Source organism: Corella eumyota, chromosome 2 (assembly GCF_963082875.1).
Source record: "Corella eumyota chromosome 2, kaCorEumy4.1, whole genome shotgun sequence".
In the NCBI taxonomy this organism is placed as follows: domain Eukaryota; kingdom Metazoa; phylum Chordata; class Ascidiacea; order Phlebobranchia; family Corellidae; genus Corella; species Corella eumyota.
The window spans coordinates 6104863-6116536 of record NC_137491.1 but is presented as its reverse complement, the minus strand read 5'-3'; the positions used below and the strand labels follow the sequence as shown (position 1 = coordinate 6116536).

The following is an 11674-nucleotide window of genomic DNA, read 5'->3' as shown; positions in this document are numbered from 1 at the left end:
TCTAAAAAAAAATTATATTTTATTACTTGTGAACCTAGATATGTATGTTTTATAATTTGTTAAAAAATAGAAAATATTTATATGGCCAGTTACATTTTGAATAATTTTATGTTGATTGAGTTACTGACATATTTTTTTCAAGTTTATGGCATGATTTTTAATGGAAAAATCCTTCAGAAAATTTTCAGAAAAAAAGTAAATATATAAAAAAAAAAATCTTTCTAAAAGTCCTTTGCAAAAATAAACTAATATTTATCTAATTCAAAAATAACCTAATAACCTAATATAATGCATTAATGTTTGATTATAAAAAATCTGCTTAAAACGCACTGTCTGTAGTGCTGTTCGGTTTAAAGCACGAGTTAGTCGTAATTTCTGAAGACCGCGTGACGTCACGACCACGTGACGAGTATATGGGTGCTGAGAATCGCCCTCTTTCGGAAGAACTAGGTAAGCCACTGTGACGACTTGCTTTGTTACGTTGACGTTTTCTTGTTAAAACCATAATCAGTTCGTGCCTGCGTTTAATATTATTAAATAAAGACATATTTAATTTGGTGCACTTGAATATTTTTAAATATTGCTGTATAAAACCATTACTGGGCATGCTTAAAATAGGTTTACAATATATAGATTGTAAAATAAAGTGACACAAAATAGTTGTTAGTGCAACGCGTTTGCATAAAACTGGATTTGTCTGATTGAACTTGCGTAGTTCGTTGTGCACAGCATGACTGTATAATATTACAATTATACAAAAAAGCAAATAAAATGCGAACAGACAAAAACAGACACGGTTGTACACAACACATAGTTCACCTTAATATTTTTTTGGTCTACTAATCAACACAATTATACAACGCCTACAGAAAAAATTATTTGTTACCATAAATATACAAAACATGTTTAGTTTTGAAAATCTAACTTTATATTTAAATGTCATAGTTAAATTTCTAACCTAGCAAATAAGCTTATATAATAAACCAATGCACATAACAATAAATAACAGAATCTATTGATATTTACCTGAATTCCCGATGCCAAAAGTTGTAAATAAAAAAGTTCATTCCGCTATTTAGTATAACAAGGTAAGTTGCTATATTGTATACCACTCCAACGTTACCACAGTTTAAATGTCCGTTGTACAACAAACCGTTTACAATTACATAAGGACAAATACAAACTGCAAGAAAACATTTAAATGTTAGAATACAATTTAAATTACAATATGTTATGCATGACACTATAAATTCTCTATTGACTTGACATAATTGACATTTGCGTGAAAGCACCAATAATATTTTAACTGAACACCTGTAAATGCTGCCACCATGGTTGAGATCATACGCAAAACACGAGAATTCAACCTTTTTGTAATAATCGTGTCGGTTCGTTTTCGTACTAGGGTTGAATTTGAACTATCCATTTTACTGTTCGATAATCCGGTCTGAGCCTAAAAACAAATCAATTTCACATTTAAAAGTTATTTAAAAATTTTTATTTAAAAAAATACAGACCTTCGTTGAATTATTGTTGCTGGAAAAGTTTCTCGATAACCTTACTTTTTCCCACCATGAAATTCTATTACTTTTCGAATCACTTTCCGAAATTGACATTTCTGGGCAATTTTCAAGGATTATTTTCATTCTAGATGTTAAAAAATGTGATTACGTGTTTTATCGGTTTATGCCTCATAAATTTGTCTATACAATAATATTCCACGTGTATTTTTTATACCGTTGTATTTTCCAGTTAATAATTTTTAAATTCGGTAACAAATTTGCAGAAAACTCAAACCTGTTGGCCTGTTCTTTTTTTCTTTGCTTTAAACTGGTTTTGTCTATTTCTTGAGAGTTGCCACCGTAACTTCCCAACCTTTTTCGGTGGGACAACTTTCGAGTAGTTACTATCATTGTTATCACGTTTAACACCACAATCACAACGTATCTGTCACAAATAAAAAAATCAGAAATTTGACTTAATAATAATCACAAATAGCAAATATTTTTGACGAAGGCTCGGATGTTAAATGGCTTATATTATTTGTGTGCAAAAAATTAGAAAAAAAACTTACGGTATTCCTAAAATAAAGAGTGCGAATAAGGATAAAGCCCCCACTCCACTTCCTTGTCCTTCCCGGTGGATGGCGCTCTGAATAAAGAAGAAGGTCGATCCATCCATGACATAACTAAATTGTTCGGGTAAACATGCAGGTATAATGGACAATATCATACCTAAATATGGACAAAATAAAAACAAATAAAAAAAGAAGAATATGATTAGCAAAAAAATGGGTAAATTTAAAATATTATGCATTAAATATTAACTTTTTTTGTATAATTTAAAAATGGATATTAAACAAATAAGATTCTAGTTCAAAAACAAAATATGTTACAATAAAATTGCAAATACAGTTTAACTAAACGTAAAAGTAACTTATTCTAATCGTTATAATATTTACCCAGAAGCCATACTGAACCAAGTGATACTCCCAATCTTTTTTTGGAATAATATTTCCCACGATTTTGAAGCGGTCTTGTTACAGCCAAGCATCTTAAATTCAAACATAAATTTTGCTACATTCAACCTATTTTATTATACATTTGTATTAACATCAATTATGTCACAATAAAAGAAACAAATGTATTATGTATATTAATGATTTTATATAATTTATATGGCACTGCCCTAATTACAACATAACAAACGGAATATGTAAAATGTCATATTAATCATCTGATATAATCCTTATTGAGTAATTTCGAATTTCCGCCAAACTAGTTAAATTACATTTAATCATAACAAACTGATACACCTGTAATACAACGAACACTTTTAAATCCTTTACAAAAACATTTTTATTATCTTTAGAAGGTTAATTATGTTTTTTTTGAATATATGTTGTTTTGGTAAAAATCCAAAGCAAATACAACCGTCTTTAGATTTTTTATCAATGGAAATAAATAAAAAAGGTTATGAACTCATTTATTTTTTGTTTAAAATATTTATTTCTAACCTTAATGTATTATCGATATTGATTTTTTACATCTTTTTATCCCTTTCTCTATTAACATGGTTAGTTTAAGTTTGAATAAACATAAATCTAATTTTTTTTACATTTTAACAAATTATTTTGTTATTATTCTATTCTAAATAATACACATTACGTAATTTTTAAACATTTGATTATCCCACACTTCCGCAAGTACGTAAAACTTATTTATAGTTATTGTAATTAGTCATAAGGTAAACGCCACAAACACTATAACTTGACCATAGAAAAATTGCCAAACAAAATTACGTTATTTAAGAATAATAGTATGTTAAATAAACATGTTAATTACCTGTCTAAACTTAACATAAGAAGGTTATAGATCGACGACGTAACCGAAAGGATCAAGATTGAACCAAAAAATACGCTGGCTGGTGTATTAACTTGAAGAATATGGTTGACAACATCTGTTTCGCTATGAACGTTATTTACAAATTTTTCTTCGTACCGTACGGGGTAAAATAAGGTACTGGATATATTGTAGATGGCTGAAGGAAGAACTAAGATCCCTATAAGCAAATCCGATACAGCTAAAGATATTTTAATGTAGCCATGTTTTCGTCTCAGTTTTGTGGTAGTCCATATCACTGCGATGACCAACAAATTTGCTGAAAAATTATACATAAACTTTTATTATTTTTTTATGTTTAAAAATTTAATTTGCCATCAAAATTTTAAGTCAAGTTGCAATTGTTATACTTTGGTAATTAAAAGGTCTTAATTTTAAAATTTTAGTAATTAAATGACTCCAATAAACATATGAAAACAATAACTTCGAATTTGGGTTAAATTGCATAAAAACTGTAACACTTCGTTTGTTTATAAACCAAAAACCCAAACATTTTAAGAAAGTTAAATCAATTTAACGCTGTTACATGTGACATTTTTAATTTAAACCATTAAATTTATATCCCTTTTATCTACAAAATTTTTAAAGTCAATTTATTTTAATAGCACCACGTTTAAAACAGGACTGTTATATCCATATACAAAATAAAAATATAAAAAATTAAGAAAGTTTTCACTATAAAATATTCAAAAATTTAATAAAAAATATTTACTTTTATTTGGTATGACTAATATACCAATTTAGGTAAACCTAAATTATACTTACTAGTAACGATGACAATGCTCAACAAAATCATCCCAATCAACGTCATGACAACAGCGCCTACGTTACAGTTTTCACATTGGATAGGGGTCAAAGTAATGTCATCGCACCCCAATGGGTTACATGCAGGATACGGAGCACATAAAACTGTTTTTAAAATAGGCGAGGTAGAGTTTGAAGAATTTGTTGGAAATTGGGGAATAAACTCAATGCTCGGCTTTCCTACGAATACCCGCTCCTCGAGCTTGTTCAAAATGCTCTCGTTGCTCATTGTAATAGCTATGCTGTTAATTAAATTTACTGTTCAATTAGGTTTATTTAGAGATATCCGGTGTTTAAGCGACGTCTACAGATGCAAAATAGCATAAATCCTAATACTAACACACTGTTGTAGCAAGAAAATAACAACATGCATGTATTAAAACGGTATAAATGCATATACCTACTTAATTTATATAATAATACACAGTTAAATAATATATACCCTGCCTACTTCACTCATACAGTTTTATTGTTGTGCTTTGGACTAGAAAATCGCCATTACGTAATTTTATTTCCCTGTTTGTGTTAAAACGCCTACGAAATCGTAAATAAATGAGGCAATGTGTCACAGTTCTTCTAAGCAAATACAACTAAAGTTGTAACTTGAAGACCCATAATTTGCCACCAGTTCCCTCTCATAGGGAACTTATCAATTCCTTATTGTCTGTTTTTTTTTGTATTACTACAATGAATTCCCTATCTAAATAAAACTAACTATTGTTATAGGGCTTTACTATAATAAAAAAACTTTTACGATATAACTGTGCTACACAGAGAGAAGTCTAACGCATATATTCTAAAGCCAACTAGATCATACTATTCTAACGGCTATACACTTTGTAAAACCGTAGTAAAAAAGTTGTATGCTTAAACAATAAATTTGATTCTTACTCAAACGCTTAAAACCTTGTTGATCCTTATGCTTTAGCTGGATTTTAAGCTGAACTAGAAACCTAAAATACCTCGGTTCTGTAACGTACGTTTCCTATTCAACGCTTACTTACTTAAATTGATGAACGCGTTTAAAGCGAATCAGTGTGCCTTGGACAAAATTTTCTGCGGACGGTAATTTCAGAATAAATCACGCAAGCGCCTAATTCGCTGGGAAATAAAAAACGACAAAACATATTGCGCTAAAATCCACTACAGGCTTGCAAACCTAACCGGAACATACGCAACAATGACTTAAACCAGCATCCTGTTTTCATTCATAACGTAAACTAAGCATAGCGAAACCTGTGTTGTAATTATGACTAATATAATTTATACAATGTCCCACCTAATCAGTAGCATATTGTTTCAATTAATTTGGTAGGTAAATTTTTTTCATTATTGTATACTAAAAGTATATCATGTCTTGACTTGTAAAAATGTGTCATACATGTAAAATAATTATGGCAATTAATTGTAGACCATTGCCACAACAATTGGTTTGTGACGTATGTTTTCGAAGATCTATTTCCACAAATACAATTGTGACGTCACTCTTGCACATAACATCCGCTCGCGGGTACAAAACAAACAGCCAGGTATGGGGTTGAAAATTAAAATGACGTGGCTTCAATTTTTAACAATTAATCTTTGGTAATGCTTAATCATTATATATATACGGCACTAATTTATTAAATGCTTTAAATTAATGACGTTGTGTTAAAAAAAATATTTTTTTTTATTCTTTTAGATATGTAATAATTTTAAATAAACACCTTACAACAACTGGCCTAAATTTTATTTTTGATCTATTTGTAAAAAATTAATAGTAGGCGCTAGAGAGCTAAGATTTGTTTGAAATGTTTTTTTTTTCCCAAACTGTTTTTTTATTTGAATTTAATGTTAAATAGCAAGACGTCTTCAACATAAAATAAAAATAATAAAAAGAAACTTTCTTCTTATTTAACAATGTAACAAATGTGAATTTTAATTTAGCTTTTTACAGGTACTAAACTTTTTACTTTAACTAATAAAAGTTTAGTAGAGTCTTATAAAATTTATGCAAAAATACAATGATATGTCTCGTTTTATAACTAAAAATTCAACTTTAAAATCGTTTATAAAAAAAAACATGTTTCAAATATGTGTTATAAGTTTTTATTTAAAAAGCGCACGTAGGATATATTCTAAGTTAGTAAGAATGTATTCGGCAATCAAAAAACACAAGTTGTTCAAATAATTAAACGCGTGTAACTAATGGCATTTAGTTAATGTTTACATTTTTATTTGAACAGCCTTGGTCGCAACAACATCATAAGGTATTGAACAAATATTAATTGGCGTTACAAAATTCAAAAAATTGAAGTGCGTTATCACATTACGATACAAAACAAATAATAAATCCCTTAATTGAAAAAAAACGCAGAGTAAATATTTTTAAATGCATGCACACCAATAAAGCAAAACATATTCTATAAATCAACCGAAAATTTAAAAAAAATAAAATCATTGCAACATTGTCATTTAGAACTCATAGGATTTGAAATACACGAACTATAAAAATGCATTCGGTCGATAAAAACTAAATATTTAGTTTTTACTGAATCCCAAATTCAATAAAATACACCTTTGTTATTATAAACATTCTAATTTAGCAAAAATCACAAAAAATAAAACGATGTATTGTAAGTTTTGCTCGTACAGTTGCATATTATAAAACAGACTTTGGATTGAAAACAAAACTCGACAGAGGATAAATTTTTGGCTTATCGTATTTTTAAGTTGGCCCAAATCTGTTTCACTAAATTAGCTTTGATCAATAAAACATGGCAATAACTTTAACTATAACATAAACAATGTTAAATAGTTTTTAAGCATACCACACTAAACAAAGCTTCATTTTTCTTAAATTTGATATACATCTTTAACAGGATTGAGTGGGTGTCCTTACAGTGAAATATTGGCGTAGGTATAAAACATTTTTGACAGTATACTATTTTGTGTCTACCAATTGTAAGCTGTTAATAGATGTTATTTTAAAAATAAACAGTTACAATTTCCCTTCATAGTCACTTAACACGATTTTTTCGCCCACAACTTAAACCGCGTAAAGCCCCTTCATTAGTTCCTTATACATGGCCGTAGATTTTTACTGTTTTTTTTACATATTAGTTAATGTTAATAGGTCTTTCGGTGTTGTTAAAAGAAGGTTCGTAAAATTTTTTTGGAGCTGTATTTATTTCGTGTTGAGCTATATTTATATCATGTTGATTTTCTTCGTCTATTTTGTGGCACGAACTATGTCGGTTTCCAAATCTTATGCGAGGTTTTCTGTATTCGGTGTTTGTTTCTTCTTCAAAGACGTCAGTCTCAGAGCGGTCATTTATGTTTTTCGAGTTATCCGACGATGGGTAAACACTAAAGAACTCCGGTTCATTAGTTGGAAGAAAGTCCCCAGAAAACCTGCCACTATCTTGACTTTCAGAAGTAGAAATAGACTGAGTTCTGTGGGAGAAAGTGCCGACGGAACTATCTCTCGACGAAAGAGCTTGATAACTAGGTACATCACTTATAATACTTTGCTTGAGGTTATTTTGAACCGGCTGACAACTCGGAACATTTTCACATTTGTGTTTTGTTTCATTAATATTACAGCATGGTTGGAATTTAAAGAAACACAAAAATATCACTACTATAACTAAAACTAAAATCGGAGACCCAAAAATAATAATTTGCTCTTTTGTCAGCTTTAAAATAATAACGCCGGGCTCGGTCGGTGCATTTTTGTTATTGTCTTGGATGGAACTAGATGTCTGCTGTTGGTCTGGTTTTGGCAGTTTAGGCGTATCGGGTATAGTGGTGATTACAAATTTCGTCGTGGTAGTAGTTGTTACATCACCAGGTAAATCACGTAAGGCCGATATGTTATTGTTCTCGTAATAAACTGTGAGATCAACCATTGTCAGGTTTTTTGCCTTAGCTGGATAAGTGCATACAACATCAAATTTTTTCGTATTTTTGTAACCCTCTTTTACTATGAAATGCTGAATAAAACAAGTTTATTTTTACTTTTTAAATGCATTATATGTATGTCGAAATTCAAAATAAAATAAAACAAAAAAATATTTTTTTATGGTTTACGAGATTTTTTTATTAAACTGATTTTTTCCATCTAGGGAAACTCCAATTTTATGGCGTCATGCACTTACCCAATATTCTTGCGCGTCCTCGTTGCAAGTCCAAGGATTTTTTTCCAAAGAAATATCAACTTCGGGAGACCCCCTTACCGAGTGAAACCATGTTGGGTTTGGGATTTTAAGTTGGTTATTTGCCAACAAAATCGCCCTTAAATTTCTAAAAGTATTTTTTATTGAATTAAACGCAACCCTGTAAGTTTCGCCAAAAAAACACCAGTTTTAGGGAAATTTTTAAATGTATTGGTTTTAAAACATTTGGGTTTTTTATAAAAGTATATATGGCTAAAATAAACGTATAATAAAACTTATACAGGGGCCAAATTAATGTTTAACAAGCAACTGTTGCGATTGCATTAAAGGTTAGAACCGTTTACAATTTATGACAGTATAAATAAAAACGTATTGTGACTTATGTACATCAAAAATTTGGGAAAACATTGGAAAAGCCCACACCGAAAGCAAACACTTTAAAAATTTAAATCACTTAACAATATAACGTAAATAAAATATTAAAAACATAATTTAAAGTACATACTTCAAGCTTTTGAATGTGTTGGAATCAATAGATCGTATTTGATTGTTGGTAAAATCTACTTTTTGCAGATTATGAGTAGATGTAAACAAGGCCTTTTCAATATTGGTAAGTTTGTTATTGCTCAAGTTCAAGATCCTTAAAATATTTTAATAAAATAAATAATAAATTTTATATTATTTACTGCTTTACTTTTTTTAAATTTATGTACCTATATATTCACTAGATTACAATATAAAATACGAATGTAAGAAATACGAGTGTCTTTACAAAAAAATTAAAAAAGTGATATGTTTAAAACAACAATTTTGTTTTTTTGTTCTCAATTTTTTGTAAAAAAATACAAAGTAACATACAAAGTGCTGTTTAATAAGCCTAAAGTTGAAATATAAACTTTTACAAATAATACTAATAGGTCGTTGACTATGTACTTTATAACAGTTTGTTGACTAATGTCAATATAGTTTAACCTCACTTATAATAGTTCTGGATAAAGTATAACGATTAAAAAAGTTATTTATTAATTTACCTTAGAGCATGAAGCCCTCGCAATTGGGTAGAAATAATCTCGACAATTCCATTTCGCTCGAGATTGAGCACGTGCAACGTCTTTAAGTCTAAAAAAGAGTTGTCTTCTATTGCCGAAATAAAATTATTAGCAAGGTCCAAAGTCTTTAGTTTGCCCAGACCTTAAAAAACATAATTTGTTAAAAAAAACTTAGCAAATTATTATTTAATAACACTTTTTTACACCAGTTATAATAAACTAGAATTTTTAATAGAATTTACAGATAAAATATCAACATATTTTAATATTACATTAAGGCGGAAAAAATTTGTGTTTGTATAATAGTATTTGTACTGACCTTTAAACATATATACTTTGACAAATTGAATTTTGTTGTTTGACAATATCAGTTCATTAAGCTTGGTCAACTTTTCAAATGCCGAGTCCTCAATTTTGTTGATTTCATTCAAATCACAATTCAGCAAAATTATTGCTTTGTAATATAAAAGATTTCCTGCAAAATAAAATTCAACTTTACATTAAAGATATAAGTCTCAATTAACGTTTGACCACATAAAGATACAAATGTAAAACAACACGTAGTATGCCAAAGAGAAATTTTTATCTAACATTTAAAACTAAATATTTAAATAAAAAATAAAGGGCAAAATAAGTGAAAATTAAATTAACTAGCATAGCATAAAAAACACACCCAATTTCAATACCGTAATTTTTTGTATTTTTTAACGCTTTAATTGCGACCGACTTACCTTTGCTAATAGTTTGTACACAGCTATCGTTCCAATACAATTTGTTTGCTTTATCTGGGTTCGAATATCTTTCGGTAATATAGCCTCCAACCTCTTTGGCGTTTAACAACTTGGTCAAGTTCATCTGGTCGCAGTGCAACTCTTTAGTTCGATAAAAGTTTTGGCATCTAAAACAAAACAAAATAAGTTAAATAAAAAAATGTATACCACCACTACACTTCCTATCGTATATGTATATATATTACAGTTACTTTATATAAATTGCTGGCCTAATATGTATCAAACATGATTTACTATAAAAATGCACTGGTAAGCAGTTACATAAAAAATAATTATTATAATAAAAACTACTCTTACGATGATTGAACAGCTCTTTTATCAAAAGGTGTACATCTAACATTTTCGTTCGCGTTGTTTGAATTGATTTGGCCAGAGCACATCAAAATCAATATTACAATAATCATTTTTTGCATCCTAAAGAAATGGTAAACCATACTTTTTGAGGCCACCAAAATTTCAAAATTCAACCTATAATTTATGAAAAATTAGTTATCAAATTACTTTTTAAAAATTTGAAAATTTAGTTTTTAATTAAACCTATATGTCTCCAACCTATAAAATTTTAAACTATTTGCGTTAAATTTAGAAATTTTTAATTTTGCTCTTTTATTAAAGCTATATCCTTTCCTAACTATAAACGTTGACAATTTGCGTTTTGTTTATTGCGCACAAGTTTGTTACTTTTTCAATATATGCAGCATTTGCAAAGCAAAGTGCTAGATCAGTACTTAGGCGATAAGTTATAATTATATTCGTTCCTGATAACAATTTGCTACGAGTGTAACAGTAAAAACATTAAATGTAGCATAAAGCCTTTTTTATCTTTCCAAGCTAAGCGAGACGACGTTGTTGACATGGAAAACTTCATTGTAAAGTTGGTATACTATTATGTAAATTACTTAAAGCGAGACTAATAATTCGATTTGGAATATATAACATAAATAGCAAATAATAAAACATTTAAGTTTAGTCTACGTAAACAAATTTAACACATCGTACAGGTGAATGTTATATCAGTTGGGCATGCGGAGGCGGCCTCTTTTAAATTAAAAAATACATTCAAAAAATATAGTAAATACATTCATTCGAGGTTAACTAACCCTTTTACAAGAAAATACATGTGTTGTGTACTGTCCTTGCAGAATAATGAACATATATGAACTGTACCACTACATTAAACTTCGGGACCTTATCAAATTTACGTGACTAAGTTTCAACGCAACATGATTCATACATTAGATTATGAGTCACCAAAACCATAGCAAGAGTCACATTTAAAAATGATGGTAATTCACAATCGCTGACTTGTTTAATAACACGTATATAGTGCGACTTTTTTACTATTTAAAACAACACGCCAAACTAATTAAAACAAACATTTTAAAATTAAATTATTGTATACCGCCTATTCTTTATGAGCGCTTAACTTGGCACTTGCACTTCGCTGCAACTTTAAGCTAAGTAGAGTGTGT

General features: G+C 29.1%; 2 protein-coding genes across 4 annotated transcripts; both read right to left on the bottom strand.

The window, feature by feature from the left end:
* Positions 1-35: 35 nt before the first annotated feature.
* On the bottom strand, positions 36-4803 carry LOC145743043 (D(2) dopamine receptor-like). 3 transcript variants are annotated; one of them, XM_082560914.1, is made up of 10 exons: positions 4648-4803; positions 4167-4447; positions 3345-3660; positions 2462-2553; positions 2075-2234; positions 1798-1947; positions 1518-1647; positions 1315-1453; positions 1027-1183; positions 36-518 (listed from the first exon to the last, which is right to left on the bottom strand). In XM_082560914.1, exons 2-10 carry the CDS (start codon positions 4432-4434, stop codon positions 320-322), a joined length of 1611 nt encoding a protein of 536 aa, XP_082417040.1. In that variant the 5' UTR covers positions 4435-4447; positions 4648-4803; the 3' UTR covers positions 36-319. The 3 variants fall into 3 exon arrangements, with proteins under 3 accessions (XP_082417040.1, XP_082417039.1, XP_082417041.1); XM_082560915.1 differs by adding an exon at positions 820-863 and having other exon boundaries at positions 384-518; positions 4167-4803; XM_082560913.1 differs by having other exon boundaries at positions 4167-4803.
* A 1474-nt stretch (positions 4804-6277) lies between these two features.
* LOC145741663 (uncharacterized) lies at positions 6278-10730 on the bottom strand. Its single transcript, XM_082559286.1, has 7 exons — positions 10500-10730; positions 10143-10309; positions 9731-9886; positions 9394-9553; positions 8868-9002; positions 8345-8489; positions 6278-8179 (listed from the first exon to the last, which is right to left on the bottom strand). The coding sequence occupies exons 1-7, from the start codon at positions 10634-10636 to the stop codon at positions 7304-7306; spliced, it is 1776 nt and encodes a 591-aa protein (XP_082415412.1). The 5' UTR covers positions 10637-10730; the 3' UTR covers positions 6278-7303.
* Between the last annotated feature and the right edge of the window lie 944 nt (positions 10731-11674).